This window comes from Xiphias gladius, chromosome 8 (genome assembly GCF_016859285.1).
Source record: "Xiphias gladius isolate SHS-SW01 ecotype Sanya breed wild chromosome 8, ASM1685928v1, whole genome shotgun sequence".
Lineage (NCBI taxonomy): Eukaryota > Metazoa > Chordata > Actinopteri > Istiophoriformes > Xiphiidae > Xiphias > Xiphias gladius.
The window spans coordinates 15,042,686-15,059,749 of record NC_053407.1 but is presented as its reverse complement, the minus strand read 5'-3'; the positions used below and the strand labels follow the sequence as shown (position 1 = coordinate 15,059,749).

At 39.6% G+C, this 17,064-nt stretch overlaps 2 protein-coding genes across 4 annotated transcripts; both read right to left on the bottom strand.

Annotated features, from left to right (window-relative positions):
• Positions 1-14: 14 nt before the first annotated feature.
• On the bottom strand, positions 15-8,053 carry rbm28 (RNA binding motif protein 28). 2 transcript variants are annotated; one of them, XM_040133815.1, is made up of 20 exons: positions 7,649-8,053; positions 7,387-7,533; positions 7,185-7,291; positions 6,973-7,048; positions 6,760-6,852; positions 6,553-6,624; positions 6,292-6,394; positions 5,971-6,206; positions 5,802-5,868; positions 5,526-5,635; positions 5,363-5,436; positions 5,071-5,206; positions 4,679-4,743; positions 4,360-4,518; positions 3,974-4,123; positions 3,786-3,860; positions 3,565-3,694; positions 2,432-2,570; positions 1,619-1,733; positions 15-506 (listed from the first exon to the last, which is right to left on the bottom strand). In XM_040133815.1, the coding sequence occupies exons 1-20, from the start codon at positions 7,764-7,766 to the stop codon at positions 369-371; spliced, it is 2,310 nt and encodes a 769-aa protein (XP_039989749.1). In that variant the 5' UTR covers positions 7,767-8,053; the 3' UTR covers positions 15-368. The 2 variants fall into 2 exon arrangements, with proteins under 2 accessions (XP_039989749.1, XP_039989748.1); XM_040133814.1 differs by having other exon boundaries at positions 15-509; positions 7,649-8,052.
• A 3,268-nt stretch (positions 8,054-11,321) lies between these two features.
• Positions 11,322-15,303, bottom strand: si:dkey-5i3.5 (uncharacterized protein LOC565091 homolog). 2 transcript variants are annotated; one of them, XM_040132169.1, is made up of 4 exons: positions 15,030-15,303; positions 14,155-14,450; positions 12,636-12,882; positions 11,322-12,484 (listed from the first exon to the last, which is right to left on the bottom strand). In XM_040132169.1, the coding sequence occupies exons 2-4, from the start codon at positions 14,401-14,403 to the stop codon at positions 12,123-12,125; spliced, it is 858 nt and encodes a 285-aa protein (XP_039988103.1). In that variant the 5' UTR covers positions 14,404-14,450; positions 15,030-15,303; the 3' UTR covers positions 11,322-12,122. The 2 variants fall into 2 exon arrangements, with proteins under 2 accessions (XP_039988103.1, XP_039988104.1); XM_040132170.1 differs by having other exon boundaries at positions 15,060-15,303.
• Positions 15,304-17,064: the final 1,761 nt, after the last annotated feature.

Sequence of the window (17,064 nt, the reverse complement as noted above, 5' to 3'; positions counted from 1 at the left end):
AAATAAAGCCCAAATTCAATTGTTATGGTATATTTTCTTGAAAAGACATGTACACAAAGAAAAACCTTATCGTTACATACGTCAGTTTGTTTTAGTAAAAACAAAAACCATGAGCACAGATCGAAGAAATGCTGGAACCGGATGAATGAAGTTAAGTGACAGTACAGTTTAACACACGGGGATCACATACTGTCATATCTGACCAAAAAAAAAAAAAATGCATAAGAACCACTGTATTTATTCTAAAACCTCAGGATTTGGAATATAGAGCCTTAAAGTAGCCTTAAAGACCGTTGATTCCAGCACATTTTCTCTCTCTCTCACTCACACACACACACACACACACACACACGCACACACACACAGCATTAACTATCAAACCACTTGTTTCTTTTGAAAGTGGTGTTCTTGCCACTGTTACCCATCAGTTTCTTCTTGTACTGCTCCACCAGGCTGTCAAAACGGTCCCCGTCCCTGTTCTTGAAACGGTTCTTCGCTGCTTTAACCTTCTGGAGGAAAAAAAAAAAAAACCCAACAAAATAAAGACAGTTATGAGGTGTAATAGGACAAATCTGGAAAAAAACGTGTCACCAAACTGACACACTGCTGTTTTAAAAACTGAGAGTTATATAGCACTGCTGGCAGAGATTAGTGTCCAAAGAAAGATACGGGCTCATGGCGGTTAACGCTTTAGATTACAGCCTGCGATGTACAGTGTAACTGTTTTGTACTGCTGTGTAGTTGTAGATACTCACAGTGTAAGTTCTCTCCCAAAAGGCAGACTGTTGCTCAGTAAGGTCATACCATACCTAACGTATGTATCGGTACGTACGGTACTGGAACACTGTCAGTACAAGAAAATTACACCGCAACTTAACCCTTCACTAAGCCCTGCCTCTTTGTTGTTAGCCCCTGCTGTCGGCGCTGGCATGGCGCCCACACCCTCACTAACTGTACTCCCTTAAGAATTATTATCCAATTTTTGGATAAACAAAAAAGCAGTTTCATCGAGAAGCAGACCGAGGGGTCTACAGAATGCGTTTGAGGGATATATCCAGGATGTCAAACCGACTCAGCAGCAAGAACAGGTTGAAAAGATAAAAATAGAAGCTAAAGCTTAATGTTACTGCTGTCTTTCAGCTTGCCTTCTCCTCAACAGTAATGTGGCAATCCCACCACAATTTCACATGGTGACGTCAAAACGTGAGCATTTTATACTGACTAAACTGCTGGGAAACATGAATGTGCAGTCTTCAGCGAATCTCCTGCAGCATCTTTTCATCTGTTGTCTTTGACGCTCTCTCCTGTTGGATCCGGGTCTTGCTTTCCACTCCATTTTTGCGATACATGTCTGTGAGTACTGTTAAATCTTTCAAAAAACAACCACACAGACTGCCAGCAGCAGCCCATTTTAGGGTTGTTTGGATCTGGTTTTGTAAATTTCTTTTTGAGTTACAGTCTTCTCAACTGGCTTAAGCCTTAGAAGTTATTAAATTTATACTGACAAAACCAATGTTTGTAATAGTTTCGAATAAACCAGTGCCTCAGCAGCTACTTTTTGCCGTGTGAATATAACCCCGGTCTTAAAATGAGCACATACAACAGTATATGTATAAACCTGGTTTCTGGGCTGTGTGGGCTTTTCCATCTGTCGTCTTTGATGCTCCCTCCTGTTGGATCCAGGTCTTGCTTTCTTGGGTGGTGGGGCTTGCTGCTTTCCTTTATCACGCATTCTGCAAAAGACAACAGTTCACAGTCTGTAACTTAGTTCTGATGCTCACTGTCGAGTCAGAGTCAGAGTCAGTATTTTCATATGGGGTTTTTCTTGGGAAAAGTTTACCTACTGTTTTACATGACAGTGTCACGCTTTTAAAGGCCTGTTCGTATCTGACAGCTCAAAACAGGTTACATGAGGTACACAAGAAGAAAATACTTCAAGTAGGAAAGACTACTAGATATTTGTGGTAATTGGAGTGAAACAGACCTAGATTTTGAGTTATTATTGGCCAGTTAATCCCAGCAATTAAATTCAAAGAGGTTTTAGAATTCAGACAGCTTGGCTCTAATGCTTAAACAGGTGAACTAGGGTAAGCTAGAGAGCAGATTCTGCCGCTATAATGTCAAAACACGCAACAACTGTACGCGCTCCTTTACAAGTTAAAAAAATGCAAAAAGGGATCCAGCAGCGCCACATCATTTTTTCCCATTGGTACCACAATTACTACTTGTGTTGATGTAACAGAGAAGGAGATTTCTCCAATTCTTTTTTGAAATCGTTTGTGTAACTCTTTCAAATGGCTGAAAATTGTTTTTCGCATGTCCTAAAAATGGCAGTGTTATGAATTTTGATGTCAAGATCTATTTGCTTAAGCTCAGAGTCATAGGGAGAGGACTGTAGACAGGAAACTAGCAAAGGTAATAAAAATTGCACCTGATCTTAGGTCCACGATGAGAAGGCATAGGTAGAACCTTCTTTCGCTTCTTTCCATTCTCCAAATCTACGTGTTCGACCTCAGGGTTTGTCTGGAAGCCGGAATAATGCCTGCCCTTTTTCTGGACTTGAGGAGAAGCTGATAAACACATAAATAAAGTGGACAAAGAGAAAATCCAAAAAAAAATAAGAAAGAAGCACAGTCAAGACCGGAAGTATTTGGACAGTTACACATTTTTTTTTGTTCTTCAGGTTCTGTGCCTCAGCACATTCAATTAGAAATAAAATAATGGATTCTACATCAAAAGTGCCAAGTCTCTCCTTTGAGTAGATTTTGCATCAATATAGAAAGAACTGTGTGGAATATGTAGCCCTTTTAAAATATAGCTCCCAAAAGTTTAGGGGTTCAAAAGTAATTGGACTTCATGACCATTACTTTAGAGGATTCACCACAAGATGCAAACCCCTGGTAAACCCTCAAGGACAGAAAGGCCAGACTGCAGTTCACAAAAACACACAAAAAGAAAACCGGTGGACTTCTGGAACAAAGTTCTAAGGACTGATGAAACAAAAATCAACGAATATCAAAATGATGGAAAGAGGAAAATGTGGAGGGAATAAAAAGGAACAGCTTATGACCCAAAGCCACCACCTCATCTGTCAAACATGGCGGCGGTTCTGTTATGGCTTGGGCTCGTATGGCTGCTAATGGAACTGTGACAGACTGGCATTTATTGATGATTTCCCTGCTGACGGAACCAGCAAGATGAATGCAGAAGTATACAGGAGCTTTCTGCGTGTTCAGACGAAGTCAAATGCATCAAAACTCATTTGACGACACATCATCACTCAGGAGGACAGCGATCCTAAACACACGGCCAAAACAACGACAGAGCTTTTCAGAGTGAAGAGGTGGAATATCCTCGACTGGCCGAGTCAGTCACCTGATCAATCCACTCAGCAAGACCTGGTGAAGACCAGACTCAACTAGTGGATGATTCACAGCCGGTGTTCTCCGTCATCCATGAAAAGCTGTGACGTCAATGATTGGGATGAGTCCAGGAGACAGCAACCCCTTTGAGCCCAACTGATTTGAAACCCTGGTGTCAAGTTGCCTATTCATATTTTCATACCCCTCTCCTTTCCTGTCAGCTGTGATGAGGACTGTGGTTCACTTCCATCTTTTCTAGGTCCTTTTCCATCTCCAGCTGCCTGGGACTGAGGTTTTGCTCTTCCCTTCAAAGGACGATTTTGGAAAAATTCCTGCAATAATATCCACGTATTGGGTTACTTTCCATTTAGAAAAAAAAAACGGGGATTCTAAGCTGTAACTATCACACAAATTGATACGCACCTTGTTTTTTTGTTGTCGTATTTCTTTTATTTTGAGTTTCCTTGAATCTTCCAGGGAGAACTCTACAATAGGCCTCTGCAGGATGACACAATATTGGACCAGAAAAAGAAATTTAAAAACACAAAGCTGCTTTTAAAACACACTGATAATGATTTTAACGCTTAAGCAGGCCAATGCAAAAAAAGTACCTTGTGTGACCCAAAGATATCAGGGTTGTTGTTGAGGTAGCGAAGTGTGCGGAGAGCATGTTCATGGTCCCGGAACTGGACAAAGCCATAACCTAACGACTGTCCCATCACCTGACCCTTCTCTGGCTTCTTGTCATACATCACCCGACACTAAAAAGGAGAAACAGGAGGTACAAACACAAACAGCATCAATATGCATGACAACAACACCCCCTACTGGGCACATAGACACATTATTTTTAATTCTGTAACTGCCTAACACTCATAATCGCTGCTCCTAAAAAACTATTTCCAGAAATGTTTTACAAAGCTGCAATAAAATGATAATCTATTCAACACTGCTATATTTGATGAAATGTCTACCGGCATACCATATGATTTCTCACCTCTGTGATCGGGACTCCCTTGCCTCCCTTTATGGCTTGAAGGCAGAGTGCTCTGAGTTTTCTATTGTCCACCGACTTGGGCAGGTTATGAACACACAGACGAGTCTTTGACACAAACACATTTATGTCCCGAAGCTTGGCCCTCTTTATTTCTTCAAACTAAGGGAAACAGATAAAACCAAATATATGAATCAATTCAGGGGCAACTTGAGAGATGTGTAAGATCAATTTACACATCTCTCTAAATTATCTATTAAAAATCATCCTCCAAAAAGAAAGGTCTAAAATGTTGATGAAAAATGAAATGAAATGAACTCACTCTGGTTCTTTTGATTAGGTCTGCTTCAGGCACACCCTCTGCAGCCTTGGTTCCAGCACGGATTACTGGGAATTGAAGACAGAAGAGAAAAACATACAGTATAAGAAGTAGAATTGATCTAGAATCAATTCAGCAAAGGAGTGTGACAACTAAACCCACTCTAATACTTTAATAGAGACCTCACAACTCAGATATGGCTTTTCTGGCTTTGCAGCTCACGTAGAGATATCTTGGTTCACAGTTTTCACATGGAATGCTATGAGTGTTACAACAAATCTGCATAAAGCAATACCTTTAATTAAATATCTCTCTGTAAGATGAAAGGGTCACAAATCAAGATGAGTGAGGAAACAAAGGAGGAGAAAAAAAGAGCATGAAATGGGTTTACTCACATCCCTCTCTGGCCAGGTACAGGTTCCTGGTGCCCGTTTCTACTTTCACTTTATCGACCTTCATCTTGGCAGCGTCCTCTCTGCTCACTGCTGCCACAACCAAAAGCCTCCTGCCATCTACACGGATGCCACCACTCTGCATCAAACACCCCAGTGTTACAACAAGGCAGCAACATCAACTCATGGCAAAAACAAGCACAACAATGGATGATGTCATACCATTAAAAAGGCAAATACAGGGAATATTTACGGCTATGTATTCAGAATTCATGCATATAAGATTGCAGATTACCTCTGCTTCGTCTTGTGCTGCAGCTATGCATTTGTCTGCAGCCTCTTTGGTCTTAAACTGAGCAAAAGCACAACCTGGCAAAACAACAAACCCAAAATGAGTCAATTAGCCCATTTTATAAAACGAGAGAGAAGAGTGTTTCACTCAAGCACTACTGACTAACCTTTTGAATGTTCTGTGTCTGGGTGGAGAACAATCTTTATGTAGTTAAGCTGTCCGTACCGTAGAAGAACTTCCTCAAGACCCTCTTCCTCTGTGTCAAAGGAAAGGTTCCTAAATCAGCCAGGAGGAAGATGAACAAAGATGGTGATGACATGATAAATGTGCGAATGCTCGTAGAGAATTTGAGGATGAAACAGTTAAAAGGAATCTGAAAAATGGGGCAGAGTGAGATAAATGAAAGCAGGTTTGAGAACAAGTAGGGAGAAGAATCGCCAACCTGATGAAAACTGTTCTGCCCTCTTTCACATCTGAAGGGAGAAGTTTCTTTGGGATCTTCTTTTGAGCTGGAGTAAAAAGCAGACAAGCCGGGTGAAAACAACATTTTTATGAAAGAAGCTATTTACATAAACGCAAAACTTTGAAAAACATGAGCTGAGAATTAATACCTGTTTCCCCTTCTTCGTCATCCTCATCCTCCTCATCCTCCTCATCTTCATCTTCATCCTGACTCTCACCTTGATCCTCATTTGAATCAAGGCTCCTCTCATCATCATCCGTTTCTCCCTCCTGGGACACATCCTCGTCCTCCTCGCTGTCTTGTTCCATGCTATCATCTTCATCATCTGATTGGGATTCATCCTCCTGCTGCACAGCTGGTTTCGAACTGACTCTGTGGAAAGGTCTGGCACAAAATTGAACGGTGAAGTTAACCAGTTTTTAAAACCTAGTGGTATATGAACAGAAGTATACATATTTGGGGTTCACACTTTTGCTTCACAGGTGCTGCTTGTTTCTTTTCTTCATCATCGTCTTCAGTGTCACTTTCTGAGTCTGACTGTTTTCCAGTTGCTTCCTCTGTATTCTTATTTTCTATGACGTAAACAAAATGGTGTTAACATTTACTATCTTGACTTTGATGCTGACATGCCTTCTTATGACTACGAGGACATACAAAGCGTTCTCTTTTCATTTTCAATGTGTTGTAGATATTAAAGAGAGACCTAATGTTTACTCTTGTAGAAAATTACCTGCAATCGAGGACTGCTGTGTGGCAAGAAACTTTTCCTTAGGTACGGCCCAGTCAACTGCTACCTGTCGACCTATGAATAAGACAATAACATTTGAAAATGCAGTCACACTATCCAAACTAGATAAAAGTTTATTATTCAAAGTGAGATGACAACAAAGATTAGTGTTTCTTGCAGCACAGCAAGGTAAGTTTCTCAGTCACTAACCTTTTATCTCCTTCAGGTTCATATTATTGAGCGCGCTGCCTGCCTGAGACACATTTTTAAACATGACGAACGCAAATCCTCGCATCTTCCCATCTACACAGAAAACAGACAGAGTCAATATAGGGAAGGGCTTGCCCGATCGTCCTAACCAACAGTCAAACGACAATTCAAAAACGTTGCTTGGCATGGTTGTAAGTTTTAAAACCATTTTACCAGGTTTCAGGGGAATTTTGGCTTCAAGAACCGTTCCAAACTTGGCAAATACCTCCTTCAGATCATCTTCTGAACACTGTAACACAAGACACTCATCACTCTAGAGGGCAAGCAAAGAGTGCACCACTTTTTCAGCACATAACTGAAATTAAGAGAATGGATCAAAGTGTGCTTGAAGTTCTTGAATTTCGTAACCTTGCAGCGTGCTGTACCTTAAAACTGAGGTTCCTTATGATGAGTCTTGCTTTCTGTTGTTTCCTCCTGAAGCCCTTAGATTTCTGTTCATTCTCCTTTGCTGCTGCAGCTGGGTCTTCAGGTGCTAAATGAAAGACATGAGGAAGGTTATCAAGCAGAAATAGTGCGAGAGCATTTCCAGAAAGCTGCTAATTTTTGGGGCTATGATTTCATAACCACCTGTTTTCCTTTTGTCTTTAATTTTCTTCTTTGCCACTGACAGAGAAAGTCTCTTTCCGTCGTATTCTTTCACTTCTTTCAAGGCTCGCTGTGCATCTTCCTCCATGGAGTATGTGACATAGCCAAATCCCCGACATTTTTCTGTGCCTGGTTTTTAATGAGAATACATTATTTATGCTGTCATGTCTGTTTTTGGTAAATTTGTGGTTAACTTATATTTAACTTTAAAAGACCCCCGAATAAATGACAGTGGCAAAATCACCTTTCTCTCTGACCACGAAGCACTGCTTTATCGGACCGATTTCAGAGAATATTTCCTCAAGACGCTGATTTGAAGCTGAATCTGGTAGAGAACGAACGAATATGGTCTGAGCAGGCATGGCTCCCTGCTGCCCAGCTAACGTTAGCACGATACTGTTAAGTCTTTCTGGCCCGGTAATAACTCACAAACCGAAGTTTACTGTGTTAACAATCCAGCATTGGAAGTTAATATTAAAATATCCGTAATTACACTAGTCAGTGGGATGAATACATGCCACGGAACCGTTTAACTTGAACGCAACTAGCTGCCAGATACACTCGCATGTTTACATACGTGGGCAGACATCTTAGCAAGTTAACGGAAGTCGTCACTTTCCGCGTTTACCACCACAAATCCGGACCGTGGCGCCACCTGGGGCCCCGGAGGTGTCGACACGTTAATTGCAGTCACAGCAGCTTCTTCACATAAATCTCAGGGGAGAAACGAGTACAATAAAAAAAGAATATATAAATAAAAAAGCATATAAATATAAAAATATAAAATAGAATTAAGCAAGAAACCTGATCAAGACCAGAGACTAAAGATAGGACTATACCCTTAACTTGTTTTTATAGTTTAGTAAATATTTTTAATCCCTTACAATAATGCTGCACCCTTAAAGTGGAAAAGGAAAAAAGAAAAGGGATGTAAAAATAATAACAAAAATATTAATAATCATCATCATTATTCATGAATAAAATTTCAAAAATGGGTTTTCTCTAGTCCGCCTCCCTTGCATCATTTAAATTTTTGGATCTTTCTGAATGTAGATATTGTAGCCTATAACTCTAATAGATTATGTACTGAATAAACATTTACAGTAATATGCTGCAACACAGAGTGTACATTAGAGCAAATCAAGTAGTTAAAAAGTTGTGATAAATGAACTCATTAGTCCAGGTGAGCAGTGTGTCCTTGTTATATGAGGAAGGGAAGTAAGACTTCACTGCCGCACGCCTCCTCTGTCCCGACACAGAGGCAGCTGGCAGGAAAGACCTCCAGTATCGTTCTCTGTGCCACTCTAGCACACAACTGATAACGACTCTCCATTTTAAATTAGTCTTAAAAAAAATAAATAAATAAAAATATCACACCTAAAAAAAGATGTCCTCATATTTATTTCCAAACCACACAGAAGGCAAGAGAAAACATGAACAAAAAAAAATGCTTGGAATATAACTGCAAATAACAGAAATGTATGACATGATCAAGTAATGAGACATAAAGCTTTACAATATTATATTAGAGCAACCGTTTCATGGTCAACAACCACCTTCAACAGACATGTCATTCATTTGTAAAACGTTACAACAATGGTAACTTCTAAGTAAAGCTATTGGTAGCTTTCAAGTCTTAACTTGTTACTAGCTGCTTTGGTCATCTTGGACGGAACAGATTTACCACTGAGGTTCATTGTGCCATCGCGGAGGTTGACTGGTATAGTATAACAGATACACACAGGGCTGATATTGACAGAAAAAGTGAAAACAGGTAAAACTTTTTAAAGATCTGACAGCTTTGGAAGACACCAAAATCAGTGACGTATACCAGAAGTTATCCATCACTTATGGTAAAAAAACCATAAGTGATTGGTAAAGAAACAGTAAAGAAACAGTGTAAAAAAAAAAAAGGCCTCTTGAAACACCTCTGTCTGAAGAAGCCATATGAACTCCTTGATGTATTAGTGTGTTATCATATGGTTTTCGTTCAACACTGTCAGCACCTACATGGTGAAATTTCTTATGGAATAAGAGATATTCTGCAAGGCACTGGTAGACCACCAAAAGAATCAATGGTCCTGGAGATTTTTTGCACAACAACCAAAGGTTATGAGGTAATCAAATTATGTTCTGGCTTAGAGAAAGTAGAAAAAAAGGTGATGCACAATGGCTCATTTTCTGCTTCACATAATAAACTTTCTGTTGTACTAAATAAATAAATTTCCTGTCTGACAAGTTACACAAAATATTCCCAAGGTGTTACGTTATGGAGTGGTGAGGATTCTTAACCCTCTGACCTTCAAGTAACATAACAGTTATGTACCACTTAATATGCAACTTATTCAAAGCAGTTATTATTCAATCTAACAAGTATACCTCCTGAGATGAGAGAACAACCAACCACCAGTAAAGAAACAGTACTGACATTAATGAAGGGTAAAGGAGGAAGTGTCAGACAATGTTAAAACAGATGAGTGGTTGTAGAGTGTGACCTGAACATCCTAACATCTTTGTCCATAAGCAATGATTGCTTCGGTGTAACTGGGACACTCTGTTTTTTAGAGTTCCTGTTAATGAGGTCAGTGAATTATCAGTTTTGAGAAGTCTTTCAGTCATATTCATGCTAATTAACATTTTTCTCGATATTCTTCCGTGTACCCTTAACTACTTGCTGCTGCCAGACACAAAACTGCAGTTCTTCATGTGTGACACGTAATTTTCCCTGGAAAGACACACCCACAGTAACAGCAAATGTATAATCCTTCATAAACGTCTGCTGTGTTGATTGTATAGGAACAGGACTTAAGAGCACCAAGATTTACATTTGGCATAATTTTTTGCAATTTAAAAAAATCAGATTATGAACAAAACCTTAGCAAATGTCTTTGCAAGCAATACAGGGTTATAGCGGTTTGCATTGTAGCTGTTTTTTTTTTCCTCACTCCAAAACATCAAGCAGGGTGCACCTCCGGTTTTATCTGGTTCTGTCACACATTACATTTTTCACTAAACATGAAATATTTTCATGGAATTTCATTTATATTTTCAACTCAAACAGATGTGTGTAAGCCTTAGTTTATGCACTTTAATCTAAAGCATGTTGGGTTTACCTGTAATGAAATGTGCTATGCAAATAAAATGGCCTTGCCTTAGTTCATGATGCCAAGAGCAAATGTGCCTGTGGTTATCTCTGTATAGATCTTTCCACTGACTGTCTTCATTCAGCTCTAAAAATTACTCTGAAATGGAAAATGCAAATGAACAACAGTATTCAATACATTTGCTTTGGAAATAGGGGTTTGGGGCAAAGTAGTTCCTCTTCTTCACAAAGACATTCCTATGTAGCTTAGTTTGGTTTTATGAAGGTAAAGTGAAAAAGGTGGGATTTATATTGTTGTTTCAGATTTTAATTATTATTTTAAGGGTCTTTTATTTACACTGAAATAGAGCTGCAATGATTAGTTGATCAATCCATCGGCAGAAAATTAATCAGCAACTATTTCTATAATGTATAGATTTGATACTTTTTTTGGTGACAGATCATAGGAAACTGAAACTGTAGTTGCACTTCTTATGCTTAAGGAGGTACTGAACACTTTCACCTGTTTTTTGAGCTTTAAACGAAATGATATAACAGTGATGAAACACATCAGCGCTGATGTTGATATTGACATTTTTTTCCCAAAGTTATAGCAGTCATCATTTCATGTGTTGAAAATGGCTCAACACGCCATCTACCGTTTTAAATCATCCTGAATCTTGCAAGGCCAAGGCTTATATAGAGTCAACTGTTTGGGACCTATTTAAGTCATGAAATGTATATAATATAATATAATATAATATACTATACTATACTATAATATACTATAATATAATATAATATAATATAATATAATATGTGAAAAGGTGTTAATTTTCAAATATATACTGATTGAGCCTTATCATTCACAGGAGTTTACACTATTTTTGCTAACCCTCTACTTAGTATTTTACAATTTATTGGTACAATGGTACAGACTTGAGCTTTTGATGGCCGTAGAAGCACCACTGGCCTTCATTCTTTCCCTTCAGACCTTCATATCGCTCGGCCATGGTTGCAGATGGCAGCAGGTGCCTCGATAGCAACACCCTGTTATGTACATTTGCAGTCAGCATTTTTAACAAGATTACTATTCTAACTACATGCTTGGCTCCGAGAGCCCCAGCTTCGGGCATTACTGGGGCTGGAGCCAATTGCTCAAACTGGTATCGCTCTGGACCACCATGGTCCAACACACTAATGTCTACTTCAGGGGAGTCTGAAGCGGAAAAGACCACTTCCAAACAGCCCTTGTTCATATGTGCCTTTCGATTCTGTGTTGCTCTCCATTTTTCTCTCCGGCCTGGGGATTTCCCTGAGCAAATCCTGCCTCACATATCCATGCCCACCGCCCCTTCCTGCTCAGCCGCTTGCCCACTTTTTAGCAATTTTCTAAAATTACTTAGTGGGCGGAGTTAGGCTCAGACCTAGGGGTGAAGTTACACTCTAATGAAGAATAAATCTGATTGTTTTTCCCCATCACTTCATCAAACTTGAATTAAACTGCACATAACTGCAAGCTGAATATATCGTTAATTAATGTATTTTCCCAAAGTTAAAGCAACATGCCATAAGCTGACAAGGATTATAGGTTAAACACAGAAAACAAGAAAAGTCAAGCTAATATAACTGTATCTTACATCTTCGCCTTCAGTGGAGTGAAGTGGAGTGAATGAAGGAACAAATCTAGGATGGTCAGATACTCTTTTGGGTGTCTCTTTAGGTGACCTGCATGTGTCGAATCCTCCCACTTCTTTGCTGTGGTGCTTATCCCGCGCTTCTGCCAGTACTCGATCAAACCCTCCAAGGTTTGTGCGTCGCTTAACGCATCGTTCTCGCAAAAGAAGAACAGTGCAGGAGCGGGGACGGGAGTGTTCCAAAACACATCGATGCTTTTGTTAAAGTACTCCACCGTTTGGTGTCTGAATATGCCAAAGTATAGCAGGCTTACTGGTTTTATCAGTGTCTCCAAACGAGGAAATACAGTCTTAGCTAGACCTGGGCAGAAAGGAGAACACCATACTTCATTTATTTGCACTGAAAAAGCATTCCCTCCTATTCATACATGTATCATCTGTATGTGTGATTATAATGATGGATACTAATGACATGAACATAATGAATTAAATAATATTAATACTTAACTAACCTGTGGCCATCGTCTCAAGAGAGCCCACCACCAAGCTATCGAAGACTTGGCCTTTGATCCTCTTTGTGAACGACTGATATTTCAGTGTGTCCTGAGACACATGTACCAGCAGCTGACTAAATGTGAACCCACCGATAGAGAAGGCATGGACAAGGAGTGGGCGGGATGCGAAGCGTTCACTCTGGAGCAACTCCAGCAACCTCTTTCCATGATCCAGACCCCAGCGAGGCCACAGGAACTCTTGCACCTTGTGTAGGAACAAACAAAGTTGAAGCATCTGATTTTCAGCCTTTAGGAGTGTGTAGAACACAGTGCATTTATTTCAAAAATACCTACCACTACCAGCTACTAAATCTACTAATAATAGAAAACTTAAAAATCTGATAAATGGGCATTAGTGCGACCAATCATAATGAGATCACTTAAATGATTATTCATTAATCAGTGTCTTAATTGTCTAATGCATCATGCTATTTTTTTTTTCTTTTAAACAGTGAAGTATAAAGTAAATGTTTCAAGCCATTTTTTTGTAAAATTATGAAACCTGCATTGTTTACATCCATGTTTACCAGCTTTCCCCCTTTCTCTTCCCTGTCTTTGATGATGCATTGCCACATATTTTCGCACTTTACAGCACCTGTAGATCAGTTTTAAGCAAGCATGTCAATGCATATCAGTGCATGACTGCAATGTAACATCAGACTGCAACCACTCAGCTCACAGAATTGCCAGCAACAGCTGCTATTTCAGCTACAGTTCTGACTTTTCCAAACTCTGACCGTCAATTGCCATAAAACCTCCACAAAAAAAATAGTCCTTTAAATGAACTCTTGCACCACTGAAGGTGGCTTATGTCTTATTTTTTGTTGTAAATAGGTGCATGTGGGGTGGCTTTAGGGTAGTCAGCGTGTGTTCAACACATATGTCTCATTCTCATTCTATACATCAGGGTGAACAGTCATGACAACAAGATCAGATCTGAGCAAAAAAAAAAAAAAAATAAAAAGTATTAAGGCCTGTAATAATGTAAAATTAAAAAAAAAAGTTCGGAGAAGGTGACAAAATACCATGTATCACTTGAACTCATTCTAAGGTTAAAGGTAAAAAAATACTACTACATCTAATCTACAAATTGGCTTCTGTGAATTCAGAGTTAATTGTTTAAACGCTTTTAGGCAAAAGAAAAAGAAAAACACAGTGGATGATGATGCACATATGATAACCAAAAAAAATAAAAAAATGATGAAAAAACACAACACTGCTGTAATGAGGGTGCTAACGCCTGTGTAGCATTAGTAGCTAACTTGAAGAAATCTTTTCTGTTAAAACTTCATCATAAATCCTAGTAACACAACTGAGTCAGTTAGTTACCTGGATTTTAAGATTTTAAGTTCTTTGTGGTTGTGTTGACAAGCACTGACCATGTTCAATATCAACATGTGATTTTGTTTTTTTGTTTTTGTTTAAAAAAAAAAATTAAAAAAAACATTTCTTGGCCACTGATTTATATTGTCCTTACCTCACTCTCCACTACAAGCACATCGAAGCCGGTACGGAAGTAGATTTCACAATACTTGGCCACAGCTTGGGGACGGGAGCCCAACCACGGCAGTAGCAGCATAAGGGGTCTGCGCTCCTCAGCGGCTTGGGTCTGACACGCTGAGCCCGGGGATGCGAACTCGTTCACGTAGAAAGTGACATTCTTGCTGAGGCGGTGGGCGGTGATGCCTCTGCTCAGAGCTGTCCTCGCCAACGTAGCTGCCAACATAGCTGCTGCTGTCAGGCTTCCCACTGGATTAAAGGTGGCTGGAGTGTCTGCGGGGGGGGGAGCAAGGGGGACACGAGTGAATAATTATAATAAAATAATAATAATAATAATGATAATGATAATGATAATAATAATAACAACAACAACAACAACAATAATAATAATAATAAAAAACACTAGATGTAACCATGACAATGAGAACGCTAGCCGCCTGCATGTTTGCTATTGCTACATTGTCGTTTACAGCTATATTGACATCATGCTGGAGAATTGACCTTAATGTTAAGGCTAACTCCATTTATAACCCGGCGCTACCAAGCTAATTATAGCGTTAGAAATGTGCTAAGAACACATAGGTTAGGTTGTAATGTTATCTGTAAACTAGTTCAAGTCAGTTTACAGATTCAACCTGTCGCAGGTTAATCAATGTCCCAAACCTAACAAAGTTAGTTAGCTAGTATCACAGCTAGGTAATCTGAAAAACTTTAACTCTGCCACTTTCTTACAGTACGAACATGTTAGGCTAGTTTAGAAAAACGCCTTTGATAAATGAACTAATGTACTTTACGTCCGTCAACCTTAAAACTGTTCGTAACTTTGTAAGCATTGAATGTTGGGCTCCGTACTTTGTTCGGTCTGCTAGCTGAGTTACCAACCCGGGCTCGGTCTTGTGCCGGTGATGCTCTAATGAATGAGGAGGGCGCTTCCAAAACGCATGGTTGCCAGTAGGGGAAGGGTTACCCAGCTAAACGCAAGGTGTCCTCTAGCATCGGTCGATTCAGAGTCAGCGTTTTGTTGTTGAAAAGTATCGACTTGTGCTCTTGACCGTTGCCCTGTTTCCTCTTCGCCTTCTTCATCGGTGTGTCGTCCTGGGCTGGCGGCCAGTGGCATCTCCGGCGAAATGCTGCCCTCCTCCGGAAACAGGCTGCCCGGCAAACCAGCTCCACCAATTAAAACTGTGCCACTATGACCGGTCTAACCGGTATGTAATCCGACACAGTACCTCTACCCCCTGTGCACACAGTAGTGAACCACTCTGCAAGGTTTGACTTTAGAGATGTTAATCATCTATTGTAGTTTAAGTTTAAGAGCGATCACAATAACTGGTTGTCTCGTCTTCCACAGAAGAAAAATCATGGTGACAGAACATTCAGGGATTCATATAGTGTGTCGGACCTGTATAAAGTGACTTTATTATAGGCTCAGTTTATGGTGTTTGTTTTTATTACCTATCGTCTCACTTTTACATGATTTCACTAGTACTAAATGTCCATAGATATTGACAGATCTATAGCTAATATTGATATTTCTGTAGGTTATATTCAAATTTCCTAAATACTTTGAAATTTTCATTTCGTGGAAGAATGCATAAATGTTTCCATATCATGGTATTATATGGGTATGGCATTGTAGTGTATTGTACACAGACCAACATTTAAAGCGTCTTATCGGTTGCTTGGTACAAAGCCGATACTAATCTGCTATCAGTGCAAAAAGGACACAAGTTTGACTCCTTGCCTTAAGTGTGGCAGCGGCTTTGTTTTCCCAGTTGCTTAAAGGAACAAACAGATAAAGAAAATGTGTAGATTTGGGAATAACATTTGCACAAAAAAAAAAAAAAAAAAAAACGAAGATTCAGATTGTTAGATTGTTGTTATATTGTCAAATCAGCCAGGGCTTAATTTTTATATCAATTTGTTAACAATACACAACCTGTAAATTTACCCTCATCACTGTGACCTCTTTTGTTGGACATAAAAGGGCCAACGAAGGGGAGAGATGATGAAGCTTGCTTGCATGGATAAGTAAGACTCAATATACAGTATAAAACTTTATCTTATCCACACTCTTCATCCTAACCAGGGTCATGGCTTGCTTTTATCCTCCTCTTTGCTTGTGCAGCTTTGTTTCTGTGTCTTGTCCTGATTGTCCACATTCCCAGCTGGACCCCAGTCTCTGCTGACTTTGTCTTGTCGGAGGATGACTTGTCTAAACAGAAACCAGTTGCCCAATGAGTTAGGATAGCAAGTGCGAGGCGACAATAATTTGGCCATGTCCCTCACTGAGCTCATATGTTTGGCCTGTCATTGTCCCTCTCCAGTCCTTTTAGTTACGGCTGGATTGGTGCTTTCCTGTGTCCTCATCAGACAGTGGGTTATTCACACCCCTCGGGAAGTTGCTATTTCCACTAGTGACTGACTGCCTGGATGATCCGAAATAGCGTTAACTGTCTTTCAGTCTGTGCTTATGTGAAATCTGAATCTCATTGTTATAAGCAAAGTTGTTGTTTTTATTTAATCCTGCAAGCTGAAGCCTTTGCAGAGACAAGATGAAATTTAGGAGACGATTGGCACGCTGCTCTCTTCATTACTGGCTGTGGTATTTGCTGTCACAGCCAACATTATTCTTGGCATGCAGAACCAGCCTTTATGTCCTGATGTCTTTGTGTTTTGTGCTAAATATATGTTTGGAAGATTTGTTTGGGATGCAGTTTGATCCGTATTTATCAATTTTCTTTGGATAGAATAAGAATCAATGTGCATTTGGCAGAATGCCCACACAGCAATAATCCTGGCTTGAAATATCTTGTGCCCTGGTAATTCAACAGTGGTGAGTGGAGAGTTTTAAAACAGAACTTTTCAGATCCTTACATCAACCAGA

Bases quoted from the DNA above. Each gene is read 5' to 3' on its own strand.
- si:dkey-5i3.5 (XM_040132169.1), bottom strand. From the start codon at position 14,403: ATGTTGGCAGCTACGTTGGCGAGGACAGCTCTGAGCAGAGGCATCACC. The intron at 12,883-14,154 runs GTAAGGACAATA...TTCCTACACAAG, and splicing joins TGCTTGTAGTGGAGAGTGAG to GTGCAAGAGTTCCTGTGGCC. The intron at 12,485-12,635 runs GTTAGTTAAGTA...CTTTCTGCCCAG, and splicing joins TCTTGAGACGATGGCCACAG to GTCTAGCTAAGACTGTATTT.
- rbm28 (XM_040133814.1), bottom strand. From the start codon at position 7,766: ATGCCTGCTCAGACCATATTCGTTCGTTCTCTACCAGATTCAGCTTCA. The intron at 5,636-5,801 runs GTTGGCGATTCT...TGGCTGATTTAG, and splicing joins GGCAGAACAGTTTTCATCAG to GAACCTTTCCTTTGACACAG. The intron at 3,861-3,973 runs GTACTTTTTTTG...GTCATCCTGCAG, and splicing joins ATATCTTTGGGTCACACAAG to AGGCCTATTGTAGAGTTCTC.